Below are 19,660 nucleotides of genomic sequence, written 5' to 3'. Positions count from 1 at the left end.
AGACCACGGATATCACATCAAGCTGAGAAGTACACAACACCCTAACGTTCACTCTTTTCTAGCTCCACTAGTTTCTAAAACAAAGCATAAAGAATTTTGTGAGATCAGTTGAACTAAGATATCCTCACATCACAATGTAGAAGAAGAAGCACCTTATTGTTGCGAGGAGGAGCCACCAACTGTAAATTGGACATTTTCCTATAAAACTTGTACCTAAAATAGTATATTGTTTTAAACAAATAAATCATTTCAATCATGCAAGAACATAAATCTACTACCAGCATTCAATTCACAATATACTGCATCAGCCATATAGTTGGCATTCAACACAAGCATGTATTCTAATCCGAGAATTCTACAATTCATATAACATAATACCATAGTCTCTTATATTGAAAAAAACATAATAATAAAACTTACAATTCCTTTCATTTCTCCATATTTGATTAGATCTCTCACAAGACCACATATATCACATCAAGCTAAGAAGTTCACAACACTCCAATATTCTATTTTTATTGGCTCCACTAGTTTCTGAAACAAAGCACAAAGAATTTTGTGAGATCAGTTGAACTAAGATCCTAACATCACAATATACAAGAAGAAGCACCCTATTATTGCGAGGAGGAGCCACTGTCTGTAAATTGGAAATTTTCCTATAAAACTTGCACCTGAAATCTGGTTATTTTAAGCAAATAAATCATTTCAATCATGCAACAACCTAAATCCACAACCATTATGCAATTCACAATATATTGTATCATTCATGCAGTTGACGTTCAACACAAGCATGTATTCGAGCTCACGAAATAAAAATAGATATTATGTATGGACTTAAATAAAACAAAACAGCCCGAGAAATCCTGGTGTATAAATGGTAATCGTAGTGTGCAGGTTGTCCTAGGTTTTCATCGAGAAGATGTTCTTGAAGTAGTTTATAGTTTTTGCAAAAGGTATAGAAATCACTAAAGGTGAGGAAGTTGTTGATCTACATGCTCTACATATGTAGCAGATGTGGCACACAAATTAATTATATTCATCACACAACAATATATGCCTTTATGAGATTGTACTAATTGCATTTATCTAAATGCTCTACATATGCAACAAATGCAATACACAAACTATGTTTATCACAAAACACTTCATACCTTTATGAGATTGTGTTAATTGCAGGTGATTGATTTTAATTTCCTAGTGATGTAGGAAATTTATAGAAAGCATAAGGATGAAATTCAATTATTCATTTATTCACTCATCCTTTCAAAATATAAAGGACATTGTAATCATTTTAGTACACATTTTAATGGCTATAGTCATGTATAGGATTTCTAATGACATTTTGGCAGCATGTCGTCTATAAATAAAACATTTCTCAAACCTGAAAATCACAAAAACAATAATAATACAATTCATTTGAATCCCCAAGATAGTTAAATTTAGGCCAACTCACTAAGGCCAGCTCCCCTGTGTGTTCTCATGCGTTCAATCCAAACATGAAACACTTAAGCAACTACCAATATGTAGTTCATAGGATTCTTCATCAGTCATACAGATGACGTTCAGTTCAGGCATGCAATTCAATATACATGAAATTCAGTTGGGTTCATCCTCATGAAATTCAGCTAGGCAAATGTACATCTTCATATCTTTATGAAGCTCTAAGATATTTACCAATCTTGAACAATGCTTTTCCTTCTTCTTTCTTTCTACCAGCAGCTTCAATCTTCTCCTAAGTGCTTATATCCCAGGACTCCTTCTCCTAGCGACAAATAAAAATCAAATACTTGAGAACACAATTTCCATTTGCCCTCCTTCAAAAAAGGAAAATATGCCACAAGAAAGAGAAAAAAAGTGAACACTTATCTGCCTACCTTATCTATGTAAGTAACATCAACATAAAATCCAAAAATAGCCAGAAAAATGTAATGATATAGTGAAGCACAAAATGCAAGTAGAAACCAAAAGCACCATTTATTTTCATTAGTTTTAGAGGCAATACAATATAGATAGAAATATCGAAGCACGTATACAGTCATTCAAAAGCATGGTAAAACAAAATACAAGAAAAAACAAATAAAAGAAAAGAAAAGAAAAGAAAAGCAAAGGGTGCATGAGTACAGTACATAAGCAAAAGAGAAAGCGCATCAAAAGATTCCCAAGCATCTAGTCAATCCTAATCAGAGTCAGAATTAGAATCAGAACTAGCCAAGCAAGGCGAGGCGGCTACTCCTCTAGCGGCATCTTAGTCTCGTGCCATTTCCTCCAGAAGACGATGCAAGTCAGGGGTAAGAGGGGAGGGTGGTGCTTTGTGTGGCTTGAGGATATGGTGCGGCACTAGATGGTTAGGAATGTTCGCCGGAGGCTCCATAGAAAAATCATGTGGCATGGTCGACCAAATCATATGGAACAACACTGGATGAGCGAGCATGTTCTTTGTAAGCCTTGGGGTAACATTCGGGGACTGCTCTCTAATGTGTGGCACAAAAAAAACGTGCCAAGGGCAACTACACATCCTCAAGAGTCACCCTTGGTGCTCTCATCTCATCCGAAATCCGTTCGGGCTCACTCAGGGCCGCTCAACCCCTGGAAGAAGACTTCCCCTTGGCAGGTCTTGGACCCTTTACCGCTTGGCAGCGCATCGTGGCGAGTGGTCGTGCTTTGCAATCATATATATATATATGCTTAGATGGGTTCTAAATTCAAAGGCATGCATCCATTATATTATATCACAGTTCTAAAATATACAACATATGTGTTGGTTAGTGACTTTGAATTAGAAAATTTATAAATAGTAATGGTTGAATTATAAAATCATAAATAATAATGAGTCTTGAAAATGGTGACAAATTCGAATTCAAATGTATATTTAATGGAAGATCAAAAGCAATTTAATGAGATGATGCACTAAATGGGCAATTTTCCAAAATTATGGACATAGTTTCCTCTTTTGAGCTTAATTTCCAACAAGTAATAGCTATTTGTGGTTCCAAGAACATTACTCAACTCATTTGATGCTTATACAATTATATACTTCAACATTTATTATCTCAAATTTTGGAAAAAATTTTAACAAAATTTTGGCAGCATGCCGACTGTAAAGCGAACATTTCCAAAAACAAAATTACCTGAAAAAGAGTTTATATATAAGAGCAAGCTAGAACCTAGATTCACTACCAGCATGTAATATACAAATCTGCATCAGCCATGCAAAAAGCATATTCACAACCAGTATGGCAACTCAATCTAGTATTTCACAAGAGATGCAATATAATTTCAATAAGAGCAGAAAGTCTTAACACAACACTTATATGGTAAACAATATACTAATAAGAAAGGAATATACATTCAAATGGTGAAATTTATATGGGCTTGAACCATCTCCTCTTTTACTACCTTAATTCAATAAAGAATTAACCCAACTATTAATTTCAACCAAGGTTTCTCTCATCCTTCAAGAGCCAAGCTAGCAGAGAGGATCCTTGCCTACATTTGCATCGTTTAGATGGGCATAGATGCTTGTTTTATTAGTTTAGCACATCTTACTTCTCAAAGTGCTTTTGTTGTGGCTCTGGCTGGGTGTTTGACCAAGCTTAAAGGAGTGGGTTAGATGGGCATAGATGTTTGTTTTTAATAGAATGTCATCATTTGTACACTCGCTGGAGTATTTGGTAGAGTCTGCTGACTATCTGAATCATGTTGGTTTTATAGCTTTCTCCTATAAAAACCAAAATAAAATTATTGAGCACTATGGAATTCAAATTCAATATGAATTTGGTATTAAAAAACATGCTAACCTGAGATCTAAGGTGCAAAATAAGGAATGGAAGTGGCCTAGAAGAAGTCCACAAAATGTGAAAGATTTGATTGAGAAACTGGTGTTTCAACCTAATTCAGAACAGAATGACAAGATTCTGTGGAGCTCTATAGATAGTTTCTGGTTGATTGGTTGCCCATTCCCATATTATGCAGAGCCTAATTTTTCAGTATGGTTTGGGCAAAAGAAAATAGTTGATTGCCATGAATATTGGACCCCTAAGTGCTTCAACCTTCCCGTAGGATACTAAAAACAGGTAGTGACTGACGGAGGTCTTGCCATGAATGATTCTAGGCAATACTTGAAGATCTATTTTTTCGTGATTTTGAAATTTAGAGATCTTAGGAATTTGATTTAAGGTTAGTTTGGATATTGCATATACTCTGGAATTTTTTCCCTTGTAACTTCTGGTTATTTGCTTTTGGGATTATCTTATTTTTTTTCTTTGTCCCAGCTTTTTTCTTTTTAAAAGCAAAAGTTGGGGTATAACTGATCAGGCATTTAGTGTTTTTTGAAGAGCTTGTAAGAGCTATAAATTTGAAACATTTAAAATCTAAAAGCAATCTTTGTTAACATCCTATTCTATTGTTACCCTTGACTTTTATAAAAATTACAAAACTATAAAATTTTAATTATAATTCTGAACAATACATATTTATTTTAGTCATTTTAAATACTTTTAAGCATCTTGCAAATTTTTTTTTTATCTAATGTTCAAAATTAGCTTTTTGCCCTTGACTTTTATAAATATTACAAAACTATAAAATGTTAATTATAATTCCTAACAATACATATTTATTTTACTCATTTTAAATACTTTTGAGCATCTTACAACCTTTTTTTTATCTAATGTTCAAAATTAGCTTTTTGTTTCTAATAGTTCTTGTTTTTCAAGGAAATAAAAAAATAATAAATATATATTAATAAGCTCTTGTGTCAGTTTTTTAAGAAAATTGCAAGGGGTTGAAATAAACCCTAGTTTGGTTATTCCTTGTGCTTGGTGAAAAGGAACTTTTGAAAAAGGCATTGGCTCAGGTATGGTAAAAATAATTTTGGCCTCCTTCAGGAGAGCTTTTGTAAATAAAAGCTTATCCTCAACGTAAATTGATTGAAATTTTTAGAATGGTCAAAATGGATTTTTTATTTTACTAGACAAATAATGTGGGTAATCTATGGTCTGTGCTTGACAAAGTTGTAAATTGACACATTTTACTTTGGGAGTACATGTTGCAGTCATAAACTGGGAGGAAGTTGTTCATAGGATTTCAAACTTGGATTATCCATCCATTAAGGGGCTTTAAAGGCTAAACTTGGATGGGCTTCAACAGTATACCAGATCTGGAGGATGTGAAACAAGAAGGTTTTCTCAGATGATAAGCTTAACGTGGATAATGTTGCAAGGCAAATTGTTTTGGATGTAAATCATGTAGTTGTGTTTACTTGTCTAGTTTTCTAGTTTGTACTGGCTTATGCCATCCTCTCATTGGTGTTTTAATGTAGTCAACCTTCTACCAAAAAACAGAAAACATCACTCTCCAACCACAGTTCTCAATTTCAAAAATACTAACACTAAAATCTTCAAATGAATCAGCATGTATGTTCACTAATCTCTTAATAAACATGTTCCAACATATCAATAGCTTGGGATTTCTAAGATAGAATTTCCAATAAACTCAAATTATAAACAATCAAATATATCAAGCCAACAATATTCGCATTTTTTTTTTAAATACAACAAAAAGTATATGTAAAAACAAAAAATTCTGAAGATATAAGGAGGAAACAAATAATTGAGAATATGTTATTTTAAGGCATACTTATTGGACATATGGAGTTATTAAGTATGTTAAATTGCGTGATCAGAACCTAAATATATACAAGTTTGCAAGTATATGATGACTATTGGATTTGGATGCATCCAACTAAAATTTCTGTTTATAACCAATTTATTCTTACTCAAGTGTGCTCATTTTTTCCCGTCACTAGCCAGCAACTCTAATAATTATTACAAACACACAAACTTGCACATGGACCTCTAAATGCATTCCAGTACATAATTGCTCATAAAACTTAGTCCCTCAAAAAAAAATTCAATCACAACAGAGTGAAGGAACAATGGTTCAAATAATTGTGTCCAGTAATACACACACACACACACACACAAATATATATATGTATAAGGGTTCATTATAACCCCTTAATAGAAAATATCAACGAAACCATGTGAACTAAGAATCTTAAAAGCCATTAGTAGTCAAAAGGTTAAGAAACAAAACTTTGAAACATTCTGAATTTTATTTTTCTTTTAAAAATAAAATAAAATAAAAAGAATGTTGACGATGGTTTAAGGAAATCAAAAATCCCCAAAAAACTAAAGATTAAGGTTATATTCACAAAAAGATAAGGTTAAGGTATATATAACAAATTCTCACATATATAATTAAGCAACATAGACACAAATGGCCTAGCAAAAGAAAAAAGAAAAAAGAAAAAAAATCTGCAAACCTAAATGAAAAATTGCATCAAGTAGTTCATATTTACCAAACAAATAAACAAACTAACAAATAAATGAGTAATAAGAGCACAAAATATATAGATTCAGATCTGAACCAGGAGAGATTAAAGAAGAACAAAAGGGAGTAACTTCTGTATCTTTACCTGAATGGAAGACAAATGCTCTAAGTAAAACTTTTGGACGGTAACGTTGGTGAAGCCATTAGCCATAGTTTGACAGACCTTGGAGTCTTACAAGCAGCTATTTATCCTGTTCCAGTTCTTACCATTATTAACCCTATTGTGTAACCAGTTGGAGTAATCCCCAAGCCTGTACTCCTTATACCTGACAACACCTCCCCTGCTCCCATATTGGTCACCACAAACGCAAAGATCATGAAGCAAAATAGCAAAATGATGTGCAGGAACATCACCAGGAGGTCGAACCAGAGAAGCTAACACGCGACAACACGCACCGATGAGCCTTGCTAGCAAAACCACCATAAGGAACACCCCTAGAACGATCACTGGCTTCTCCAAGAACTTCTTACAGTTGGTGCTCGTGCAATTTGCCAGCGTTGGTGACGAAAAGAGATGGAGAGACTGAGAGAGGGAGAGAGACCAGAGAGATTGAGAAATAGAGGGAAAGGAGGAGGATTTGAGGGAAAGGAGGGTAATTGGGAGAACCCACGAGGGTTTTTCAATGTAAGACTATTAGTGACGAATCTTCAAATTTGTCACTAATATTATGAAATATTTTTTTTTAAATAAAAAATGAGCAGTGATGGTTCCCAAGTCCATCACTAATAAGGGGCTAATAGTGACGAATCTTCAAATTCGTCACTAATATTGTGAAATAAATTTTTTAAAATTTTTTTAAAATAAAAGAAGTATTAGTGACGATTCCCAAATATGTCATTAATAAAGGGCTAATAGTGAAAAATCTTCAAATTCATTACTAATATTGTGAAATAAAATTTTTTATTTTTTTTAAATAAAAGAAGTATTGGTGACGGTTCCCGAATCCGTCACTAATAAGGGGCTAATAGTGACAAATTTGAAGATTCGTCACTAATATTGTGAAATATATTTTTTTTTATTTTTTTTAAATAAAAGAAGTATAAGTGACGGTTCTTAAATCCGTCACTAAAAAGGGCCTAATAGTGACAAATCTTCAAATTCGTCACTAATATTGTGAAATAAATTTTTTTATTTATTTTTAAATAAAAGAAGCATTAGTGATAGTTCCCAAATCCGTCACTAATAAGAGGCTAATAGTGACGAATTTGAAGATTCGTCACTAATATTGTGAAATAATTTTTTTTTTACTTTTTTAAATAAAAGAAGTATTAGTGACGTTTCTCAAATCCATCACTAATAAGTGGCTAATAGTGACGAACTTGAAGATTCGTCAATAATAATGTGAAATAAAATAATAGCAGTGATGATTATTTAATCGTCACTAATAAGTATCTTTTAGAGACGACTTTAATTCGTCACTAATACCGCAAAAATCATCGCTAATATTTTTCAAGTATAATTTTCGTGGGAAAAATATTTTTCCGCAATATTTTCTAATTTTTAGTGACGAAACTATTAGTGACGATTTCAAATTCGTCACTAATAGTGTCGTATTAGTGATGGTTGCTAAAACAATCACTAATACCCACTTTTAGTGATGAAATTGAATCTGTCACTAATAGTTTTGTCACTAAAGACCAATTTTTTTGTAGTAGACGTATGTTCTTTAGGCAGTTATTAAAGTATAATATATCATTCAAATCGTGTGGCATGAGAATGGTTATTTTTATTATATAATTAAACCTGTGGGATTTTTATGGTAATATACAGCGAAAGTATGGTTTATACTAACCTTCGGGAATTGTTATTGTTAACTTTACTGTAATCCCAATAGGGGGGATTAATTGATATTTTAAAATTTTGTTTCCTATGTCAATCCACTAATAGCAGTATTATACAAGCCTATGGTCAATCTAGTGCATATAAAATAAATCAATATAAATAATCAGCGAAAAATAAATTACAAAATTAATTTAATTAAGCATGCACAATAAAGCAGTAAATAGAGACGACACCAAAAATGTTATTGAGGTTCGACAAACTACCTACATCCCCGCCTTGGCTAACAAGCACAAAGATTACACTATAGGTTCACTTAACGGGTGAAGCAACACCTAAAACAACCAGGCCAATTAGAATAAGGCTGACCTCAACCTTTACAAACAATCCTTCCTAGGCTGGATTACCACCCCCTCAGGCCACACCTAAGATACAACAGATTTCATAATAGAATATACATACAAACTATATGCTTCTCAATCAAGCAAATTTTGTACCATTATAATTAGCACACTACCGAATGATAAGATATGATAAGTTCAATGTAATTTTAATATCTTCTCTCAATATGATGCAAGAATAACAATCAATACGTGAGAGTGTATATGTGAGAATCTTTGTGTCAAGATAATGGAATCAATCACAATGCAACAACAAAGATTTCAAGCACACTTCAAATATCTTTAACAAATATTTTTCTCAAAATAAATCATAGTAAATATTTGAAATTAGTTCGCAAAATAATATTTAACAACCAAAACGCAATACAAGCTCTTTGAGTACTGCAATGAAGATGCAAAACTCACGAGTTCAAAGAAGTTTTCCTATAGAAGACTTACTAACAAAGTATCTTAGAAAAACTTGAAGCTTGCTCTCTAATAAAATTTATCTCAATCAACAAGAACAAAAGAGAGCGTAAGCTTAATAAGAAAGTCACAATAACATTCTTACAAAATGATTTTTGGCAATAGAAATGAGTAAGAATGAGTGTAGGGAGCTTGAACATGAGTGTAGGGATTTTTGAAATTCAGAAATATTTGCTAATTAAGATTGCTAATCAAGTTACTAATTTTTCAAATGAGGGGGGATATATAGACTTCCCCAAAATTATAACCGTTCAGGATATAGATGTCACTTTTGCAAAAGTTTAAGTAAGGTTAATAAATTTTAATAGTGTTTTAACCTCAGTAAATTCGGACAACCCGAGAGGACCGGTCAAACATCTTGAGAGTTTGGTCGACCGAAGTGCTAAGTTTGGTCAACCAGAAAAAATTTGAACTATGTGTTCGATTGGCCATTCATAAAACAATTATGAACCTCCGGTCGACCAGCATGAGAATGAACTAGATTGGATGGTCGACCATGGCATTGAGATTTCCCGCGTGGGGGTTCGGTCGACCAGGGCATTGCCTTATATTTTTAGTAGGTCGACTGAAGGGTCAAAATGTTGACCCAATGGAGGTTTGGTCGACTGAAGGTCCCTACTCATTATAGTTCGGTCGACCGAACATGCCCTTCGAGGGTATTTCGGTCCAATTCTCTTTATAATGTTGTCCCTATACATATGATGATTAATATTAAAATGAAATGACACATTTCTATGCAAATATGAGGGTCATAAGGTTAGTCTAAGAACTTTGAGCTTATCTACCCTATCATGCATGTAATGCATTGATTATTATAGTCCATTGAGCTTTAATTATTATAGACCCGAATAAAAACTGAATTAAAATACAACATATAAAAAATTTCAGATTCTGGCTCTTTATCCTCTTCAAGTCCATATGCGCCAATTGAACTACTAATATATACCTGCACATAAACTATATAGTCATCAAATACTTGAGTATTTGTCATTATCAAAACTGGATATGACCTATGAGATCAACATTCTCCCCCTTTTTGATGATGACAAATACACCATGCAAAAAGTGGGTATAACCTTGAAAGGCTTCCCCTGACAATTTGCATAATGTTAAAGATTTGTCAATAAAAACAATTTTTTTAAGTACGACATAATTTTTGCCTATTCTTTTCTCCCCCTTTTGACAATAGTAAAAAGGGTTATGAAACAAATAGTATGATACATTAATATACAAGATAGATTTTGAAAATTTTTAAAAATTTCAGTAGCATGCCGTTTGAAAATAGGACATTTCCCCAAAAATACTTGTATAGAAATTACATGGTTTGAGTTTTAAAATTAACTGTTTATCCACAACTACTTAACCCAAATAGTCCAGTATGATCAAGACACAAAACATAAATATAACTATTAAACATGCAAGATATATAATGGTCATGCATTTTAAAAACACATACAAACTCATAATGTATAATGCAATGATAGATTTAAAGTTCAGAGTCGTATGTTTTCTATGTTAAGAAGCTCCCCCTAAGTTTATGCACTTTATCCAAAAACTAGGAGGCATCTCTACTATGCATTAGACCTAGTTCCCATCTAATCTGTATGAACCTATCTTCCGGAAGGGGTTTGGTCAAAATATCGGCCCACTGCTCATATGTGCACACAAACTCAAGTGTCATATCTCCTTTCTACACATGATCACAAAGGAAATGATGTATAATTTCAATATGTTTAGTTCATGAATGTGAGATAAGGTTCTTTAAGATATTTATTGCACTAGTATTATCACATTTAATCGGTATTGTATCGTAGTAGAATCCAAAGTCCACAAGTTATTATTTCATATATAAAGTTTGAGCACAACAACTTCCAGCTGCAATATATTTTGCTTCGGTAGTGGATAAGACAACTAAGTTTTGTTTCTTAGAGAACCAAGAAACGAGAGACTAACCTAAATAGTGAAAAGTGCCTTTAGTGCTTTTCCTATCAACCTTACTACTGGCAAAGTCAGCATCGATATAGCTAACAATCTCAAAGGTCGTATGCTTAGGATATCATAATCCTAACTTTATGGTTCCAACTAGATATCTAAGGATTCGTTTAGCTGCTAATAGATGAGATTCCTTAGGAGCAGCCTGAAACCTAGCACACATGCACACACTAAACATGATATCAAACCTACTAGCTGTTAGATATAGAAGACTCCCAATCATGCCACGATATAATTTTGCATCAACAGGAATCCCTTGCTCATCTTTATCTAATTTAGAGGAAGAACTCATAAGAGTGCTAAGAATTTTACCATCTTCCATATTGAATTTCTTGAGCAAGTCCGTAACGTATTTAGATTGGCAAATGAAAGTCCCATATTTAGCTTGTTTAATTTGCATCCCTAGGAAAAAATTAAGTTCACCCATCATGCTTATTTCAAAATCACTTTACATGCATTTGGCAAACTCATTATACAACTCATCATTTGTTGCTCTAAAAATAATATCATCTACATAAATTTGCACAAGGAGCATATCATCATTTTTATATTTGATGAAAAGTGTAGTGTCAATTTTGCCACGGGTAAACCTATTTTCTGATAGAAAACCACTAAGTCTCTCATACCAAGTTCTAGGAGCTTATTTCAATCCATACAAAGTTTTGGACAACTGGCATACATGATCAAGATATTTATGATTTTCAAAACCGAGTGGTTGTTCTACATACACTTGTTCATTAATATAACCATTAAGAAATGAGCTTTTATCATCCATTTGATACAACTTAAAGTTTTTAAAAGCAGCATAAGCAAGTAGCATACGGATGGCTACTATTCTAGCAATAAGAGCATATGTTTCATCAAAATCTATCCCTTTCTCCTGATTATAACCTTGGGCAACTAGTCTAGTCTTATTCCTAGTTACTATCCCATTCTCATCCTTCTTATTTCTATATACCCATTTAGTTCCAATAATTATATGATCATTAGGCCTAGGAACTAGGGTCCACACGTTATTTCTTTCAAATTGATTAAGTTTTTCTTGCATAGACAACACCCAAGACTCATCTTCTATAACTTCTTTAATATTTTTGGGTTCTTCTTGGGATAGGAAAGCAAAGTGACTCACTAGATTTCTTAAAGAGGATCTGGTGGCTACACCACGTGAACGTTCACCTATGTTTTGATCAAAGGGATGATTCCTAATAAATTTCCAATCCTCATGCAGCTCCTGAACCTCACTCTCATTTTTATTATTTTAAGATGATTTATCATTTATTTCTGAATTTTCATTCACATTGTTTTCAAGAGATAGATTGTCTATGCATTTTCTAATGTCAATATCATTTTCATCATCTTTCTTAGAAAATGGATTAGATTCATTAAATACAACATCAATAGACTCAATGACAGTTAAAGTTCTCTTATTAAATACTCTATATGCTTTACTATTAAGAGAATAACTTAGGAAATTGTCTTCATCAGATTTATAATCAAATTTTCCTAGATGTTCATTATCCCTAAGCACAAAGCATTTACAGCCAAATACATGAAAATAGGAAATATTAGGTCTGTGGCTGTTCCAGATTTCATAAGGGGTCCTATTAAGAAATGGCCTGTTTAGAACCCTATTCATTACATAATATGTAGTACTAATTGTTTCAGCCCAGAAATATTTAGGTAGATTATGTTCATTTAGCATTGTCCTACCCATTTCTTGCAATGATCTATTCTTTCTTTCTGCTACACCATTTTGTTGAGGGGTCCTAGGTACAGAAAAGTTGTGTGATATGCTCTCTAGATCACAATAATTTTCTATGCCATCATTTTTGAATTCAGTGCCTCTATGACTTCTTATGTGAGTTATCTTATACCCTTTTTCATTTTGAATTCTTCTGCATAGTTTAGTAAATTGTTCACATGATTCATTTTTATGTGAGAGAAACAACACCCATGTGAACCTAAAATAATCATCAACAATCACAAAAGCATATGATTTTTTACCTAGACTTTGCACTGAATTAGGACCAAATAAATCTAAGTGAAGCATTTCAAGTGGTCTAGCGGTAGATATGAATTTCTTTTTCTTAAAACTTGATTTTTTTTGCTTACCCATTTGACATGCATCACAGATTTTTTCTCTCACAAATGGTGTTTTAGACATTTCTTTCACTAAATCTTTTCTTACTAGTTTTGACAATAATTCCATCCTAGCATGTCCTAAGCGCCTATGCCATAACCAACTAGCTTCATTTATTGCAGAAAAACAAGTTACTTGTTGCGAAGCTATATTATCAAAAGTAGTAGTATATACATTTTCATGGTGATCTACAGTAAAAAGAATTTCATTATTTGATTTACTTTCAATTATGCATTTATCATTTTCAAATGATACCCTATAGCCTTTATCACATAGTTGACTAATGCTCAGCAAGTTATGTTTCAATCCATCAACCAATAATGCATTATCAATAACAAGGGAAGGTTCCTTACCAACCTTACCTACGCCGATGATGTGCCCCTTTGCATTGTCTTTGAATGTTGCATATCCTCCATCCTTGGGAGTGATGGAAGCAAACTTCGCTTTATCGCCGGTCATATGTCGTGAGCACCCACTACTTGTTCTTTGAAGAGGACGATTTCAAATACATCAACAAGAAAGTTTAAGTAACTGATGCTGGTCCCCAAATTATGTTGGGTCCACAGGGGTTAGTGCCTAGATCACCCTTAACCATCCACACTTTCTTGATTCTGACATGTTTATTCCTAAGTGGACAGTAAAATTAAATGTGGCCGATTTGCTTGCATTTAAAACATTTCATTCGACACCTTGGATCTTTAGGTGGGATTTGAGATTTTGATTCACGTGTATAAAGTCCCAAATAAAGATTAGGCCGTCTAACATTTTCAACACCATTAAAACCAAGACCCTCTTTACTAAGAGAGTTTCTTTGGGCACTAAGGAGTTTTTCAAAATTTCATTTCCCCTCAGTAAATTTAAAACGATTTTGGAGCTATCTTTCAGTTTTCTTTCAAGCTCATCAATTTTCAAATCTTTTTCTTTAAGAATGGAAGCACGAGAATTTTTTGTCATTTCAAATAATTTTGACCAATTTTCATATTTCTTTTTCAAAACATCATTCTTCTTGGTCATTTTATTCAACCGTTTAGACACAAAAATATATTCAAATTGCAATTCTCTAAAAGTAGGCATCCTATCAGAGTCACAATCATCATCAGAAGAATAATATGAAGATAAAGAATAAGAAGACAATACCTCAACATCATCTGCCATCAAGCACAAGTTAGCAACCTCTGAATCACCGCGGTCTGTGTCTGAGTTAGTGCTACTTAGTTTATCCCATTAAGTGCCCCCTTTCATGGCTTTCTTCTTTTTCCTAGCTTCCTTTTTCAGTAAGGGGCAATCTGGCTTGATATGCTCAACCTTGTTGCAATTATAGCACTTAGGAGCATTTAATTTCTCCTTTATTTTACTTGACTCTCCCTTCTCAGATGCAGACTCCCTATACCTTTTGTATGGTTTACTATTCTTCCTGAAGAATCTACTGAATTTCCTAGTTAGCATGGTCATATCATCTCCAAAATCAAGTTCGTTGCACCCATTAGATGTAGTAGTAGAAGTTTTCAATGTAGTAACTTTTTTCAACCTATTATGTTCATTAAGTCTCTCATTTATAGCTAATTCATAGGTGATCAATGAACCTATCAACTCATCTAATGTCATGGCCTTAAGGTCTCTACCCTCAGAAATGGTCGTAGCCTTTGCTTCCCAAATAGAAGACAAACCTTTAAGAACTTTCCTAATCATCTCATATGTGGGATAGGTCTTTCCTAATGCATGCAGTGAATTAATGATGTGTATGAATCTAGTGTACATATTCTGAATGGACTCACCAGTGTTCACACTAAATGCTTCATACTCATTGGTCAACATATCAATCCTACTATCTTTTACATCTCTATTACCCTCATACGTGACCTCTAACTTATCCTATATCTCCTTAGTAGATGAACATGCCATAACTTTATTAAATTCATTTACATCAAGACCACAATACAAATTATTCATAGCAGTGGCATTCAAACTAATAACTTTCATATCATCATCATTATATTCTTCTTCAGTTTTAGGAACTCTAGTTGTACCCTCAATTTTCATAGGAACATAATTACCCCTAGAGACAACTCTCCACACCTTCCAATCAATGTTTTGAAGATAGATGCGCATCCACTATTTCCATAAGGTGTAACTAACACCACTGAAAATCGGAGGGCGTGTGGAAAATGGTCCCTCAAGGAAAGGGGTTATAGTGCTATAAGCCATCTAGATCTTTTGCAAATTAACTATTAAGTTTAAGTTACAAGGCTCTAATACCAATTGTTAGTTTTACTGTAATCCCAAGAGGGGGGTGAATTGGTATTTTAAAAAATTGTTCCCCACGTCAATCCACAAACAACAGTATTACACAAGCCTAAGGTCAATCAAGTGCATATAAAATAAATCAATATAAATAATCAATGAAAATTAAATTGCACAATTGATTTAATTAAGCATGCATAATAAAGCAGTAAATGGAGACGACACCAAAAATGTTATTGAGGTTTGGCAAACTGCCTATATCCTTGCCTTGGCTAACAAGCACAACGATTACACTATAACCTCACTTAACGGGTGGAGCAGCACCTAAAACAACCAGGTCAATTAGCACAAGGTTGACCTCAACCTTTACAAACAATCTTTCCTGGACTGGATTACTGCCCCCTCAGGCCACGCCTAGAATACAACAAATTTCACAATAGAATTTACGTACAAACTATATGCTTCTCAATCAAACAAATTTTGTACCTATATAATCAGCACACTACCGAATGATAAGATATGATAAGCTCAATGTAGTTTTAATGTCTTCTCTCAATGTGATGCAAGAATAACAATTAGTACGTGAGAGTGTATATGTGAGAATCATTGTGTCAAGATAATGGAATCAATCACAATGCAGCAAAAAAGATTTCAAGCACACTTCAAATATATTTAACAAATATTTTTCTCAAAATAAATCTAATAGATATTTGAAATCGGTTTGCAAAATAATATTTCACAACCAAAACGTAATACGAGCTCTTTGAGTACTGCAATGAAGATGCAAAACTCACGAGTCCAAAGAAGTTTTCCTATGAAAGACTTACTAACAAAGTCTCCTAGAAAAACTAGAAGTTTGCTCTCTAATAAAATTTATCTCAATCAACAAGAACAAGAGAGAGCCTAAGCTTAATAATAAAGTCACAATAACACTCTTACAAGATGATTTTTGCCAATAGAAATGAGTAAGAATGAGTGTAGGGAGCTTGAAAATGAATGTAGGGATTTTTGAATTTTAGAGAGTATTTGCTAATTAAGATTGCTAATCAAGTTACTAATTTTTGCAAATGAGGAAGTGTATATAAACTTCCCCAAAATTATAACCGTTCAGGACGTAGATGTCATTTTTGAAAAAGGTTAAGTGAGGTTAATAATTTTTAATAGGATTTTAACCTCAGTAAATTTGGACAACATGAGAGGACTGGTAGACCATCTTGAGAGTTCGGTCAACTGAAGTGCTAAGTATGGTCGACCATGGAAAATTTGAACTATGTGTTTGGTCAGCCATTCATAAGACGATTCTAAACCTCCGCGGTTCGATTGACCGTACTAGGTTCGGTTGACCAAACTATACGAGGTTCAATCAACTAACATGAGAATGAATTAGATTGGGCGGTCGACCATAGCGTTGAGATTTCCCACGTGGGGGTTCGGTCGACCAAGGCATTGCCTTATATTTTTGGTCGGTCGACCGAATGGTCAAAATGTTGACTTGGTGGAGGTTCGATCGACCGAAGGTCCCTACTCATTTTATAGTTCGGTCTACCGAACATGCCCTTCAAGGGTATTTCGATCCAATTCTCTTTATAATGTTGTCCCTATACATATGATAATTAATATTAAAATGATAGGACACATTTTTATGCAAATATGAGGCTCCTAAAGTCAATTCAATTCCTTTGAGCTTATCTATCCTATCATGCATGTAATGCATTGATTATTACAGTCCATTGAGCTTTAATTATTATAAACCCAAATAAAAACTGAATTAAAATAGAACATATAAAAAATTTAAATTCAGGGTCTTTATCCTCTTCAAGCCCATGTGCACCAATTGATCTGCTAATATATACCTACACATAAACTAAATAGTCATCAAATACTTGAGTATTTTTCATTTTCAAAATCGGGTATGACCTATAAGGTCAACAACTATGGTGATGTACGGATCACAAGAATTGTTACGATGATGTACATATCACAGGTTATTGTTATGGTGATGTACGGATCACCCGAAATTGTTACGGTGATGTATGGATCACAGGAATTGTTACAATGACGTACAAATCACAGGAATTGTTACAGCGATGTACAGATCACTAGAATTGTTACGGTGATGTACGGATCACAAGATTTGTTACGGTGATATATGGATCACGAAAATTGTTACGGTGAAATATGGATCACATGATTTGTAGTTTTATGTAAATGGGGTTATTATTGAGCTGAGTATATGGCTTGAAGGAAAATGTGTATTTTTAATTATATAGGCATGAGTTACAATTTATAATGCAATTTCCTTAAATTTAAATAAATGGTTATATTTTGTCTACACTAAAACTCATGTTAGTCACACACTGATCCTAATTTATTCCTTCTTATTGAGAAGTGTCTCACCCCAATAAATATTTCAACTTTTTTGGACCTATAGGAAATCAAGCTTAGAGAGCTTTGGGGAAGGGATTAGATAATATAGTTTAGAACAAGTGGTTCATAAGATACTAAATTATATACTTTTTTTTTTCCTTGGGATGTAATATTATTACTTGGAGATACCTTTATGTTTATGATGGGTTAGTACTCTAGTAATGTATTTGAGGTTTTTTTAATTATTTCCACTGCTTTTTTTAGATTACATTATGGAAAGTCTTATCCTGGACCCCACTGGGTTTGGGTCGTATGACAATTATGGTATCAGAGATAATAGTTATTTAAAAGTGGCACTATGTATCCCAATTTCGGGTTCAGGGCATTACAGGTGGTATCAAAGCCTAAGTTGCTAGGTTATGTAGACTTTAGGGATGATTATTACGAAAGTATAGGTATGAATGACAATGAGGGTAGGAATGGGTAGGTTAGGTGTTGGATTTTGTTTCACAGCTTGGAAGTAGAAATCCATCGACTGCTTTCTGTGATTTTTTTCTACAGTGTCGACGGTTTCAGAAAAGCCACAGAAAACCATAGACGGGTTTGTTTCTAAGCGGTGAGACTAAAACTCAAAAATTTGAACTTGATCGTTAAGATGATTGATTTGTGGGGGGAGAAGTCCCCAAAAGAGAATCTATGTAATCTTGTATAGTATGTTGAATACCTTATAAATTCCTAGTGAAATATTTGTGCCAAACGTGTTATGACATTAGGATTCTAAAAGGAATTATTATTCTGCCTTCAGAATGGACCCCATGGATAAGAACGTGGATTCTGGAGGAAGTAATGATGTGGGGGCCTTCAACGAAGAAAAAAACGACTCTACTCCACTGCTATATGGGCTAGCTCAGCAAGTGATGGCATAGATCATGAGGAACTCAAGGGGACAGAACTGTCCACCTACTGACTAGGATTGAACTATTGAACAATTCACCTGTATGAACCCCCCAACTTTTGCGAAATGAGCTGATCCAATTGTAGCAGAGAATTGGATTTAGGAGATGAAGGAGATATTGGCAATCCTTCGCTGCACTGATGAGCAGAAGGTTCTTTATGCCACGTTTAAAATGACTAGGGAGGTCAAACGTTGGAGGCATTTTATGAAGCTACTCAAGGAATAGAGGGCAAAACCCGCAGCCCTAACATGGAACAATTTTAAGGAGTTCTTCTTTGACCGACACTTTCCTTCCTCCACCAGAGATGACAAGGCGGAGGAGTTTATGAATTTAACTCAGGGGAACTTGCCTGTTCAACAGTATGCGGCCAAGTTTATCGAGTTGTCTCGATTTGCCCCATATATGGTTTTAGATGAGTCCAAGAAGGCACGGAGATTTGAGAGAGGTCTGAGTCTGAGGATCTACGAGTAGGTGGTGGCATTTCAGGTTCAAAACTTCTCAAAATTGGTGGATAAAGCAATGGTATTGGAGAAAAGCCTGCAGAGAAAATTAGAGTTGTTGGATTAGGGGAAAATGCCCATGCGTTCAGATGTTCACGCTGGTGCAAGCTAGGGTGCATGGAAGAGAAATAGTGATAATGTGGACCTAAGGCAAGGAATGGGGAATCAAGCTGACTAGAGTAATTCATCATGCCCTCCTTGTCCTATATGTAATAAGAGGCATTGGGGTGAATGTTGGGTTAGAAATATTGACTATTATCAGTGCAATAGGCCTAGCCACATTGCACGAGACTGTCCGAGGCTGCCGAACAATGCACCCACTCCTAATCAGCACCAAAGAAACAATCAGGCACCCTCGAGGTAACTATTAAAGGAACACCGTCCAGGTGCAGAAAATGCTGATGACATAGGGTCAGGTAATATCTTTA

General features: G+C 34.1%; 1 protein-coding gene across 1 annotated transcript; it reads right to left on the bottom strand.

Annotated features, from left to right (window-relative positions):
- Positions 1-6,562: 6,562 nt before the first annotated feature.
- LOC131153887 (tetraspanin-8-like) lies at positions 6,563-13,627 on the bottom strand. Its single transcript, XM_058106336.1, has 2 exons — positions 13,526-13,627; positions 6,563-6,913 (listed from the first exon to the last, which is right to left on the bottom strand). The coding sequence occupies exons 1-2, from the start codon at positions 13,625-13,627 to the stop codon at positions 6,563-6,565; spliced, it is 453 nt and encodes a 150-aa protein (XP_057962319.1).
- Positions 13,628-19,660: the final 6,033 nt, after the last annotated feature.

The sequence above is a fragment of the Malania oleifera genome, chromosome 4 (genome assembly GCF_029873635.1).
Source record: "Malania oleifera isolate guangnan ecotype guangnan chromosome 4, ASM2987363v1, whole genome shotgun sequence".
In the NCBI taxonomy this organism is placed as follows: domain Eukaryota; kingdom Viridiplantae; phylum Streptophyta; class Magnoliopsida; order Santalales; family Ximeniaceae; genus Malania; species Malania oleifera.
Note: the sequence above shows the minus strand (reverse complement) of the source record. Positions and strands in the feature narration are given on the sequence as shown.

Excerpts from the sequence above, each read along its gene's own strand:
- LOC131153887 (XM_058106336.1), bottom strand. The coding sequence starts at position 13,627 with ATGACCGGCGATAAAGCGAAGTTTGCTTCCATCACTCCCAAGGATGGA. Across the intron at positions 6,914-13,525 it reads ACATCATCGGCGTAGGTAAG|TCTCTCCATCTCTTTTCGTC; the intron begins GTTGGTAAGGAA and ends TCCCTCTCTCAG.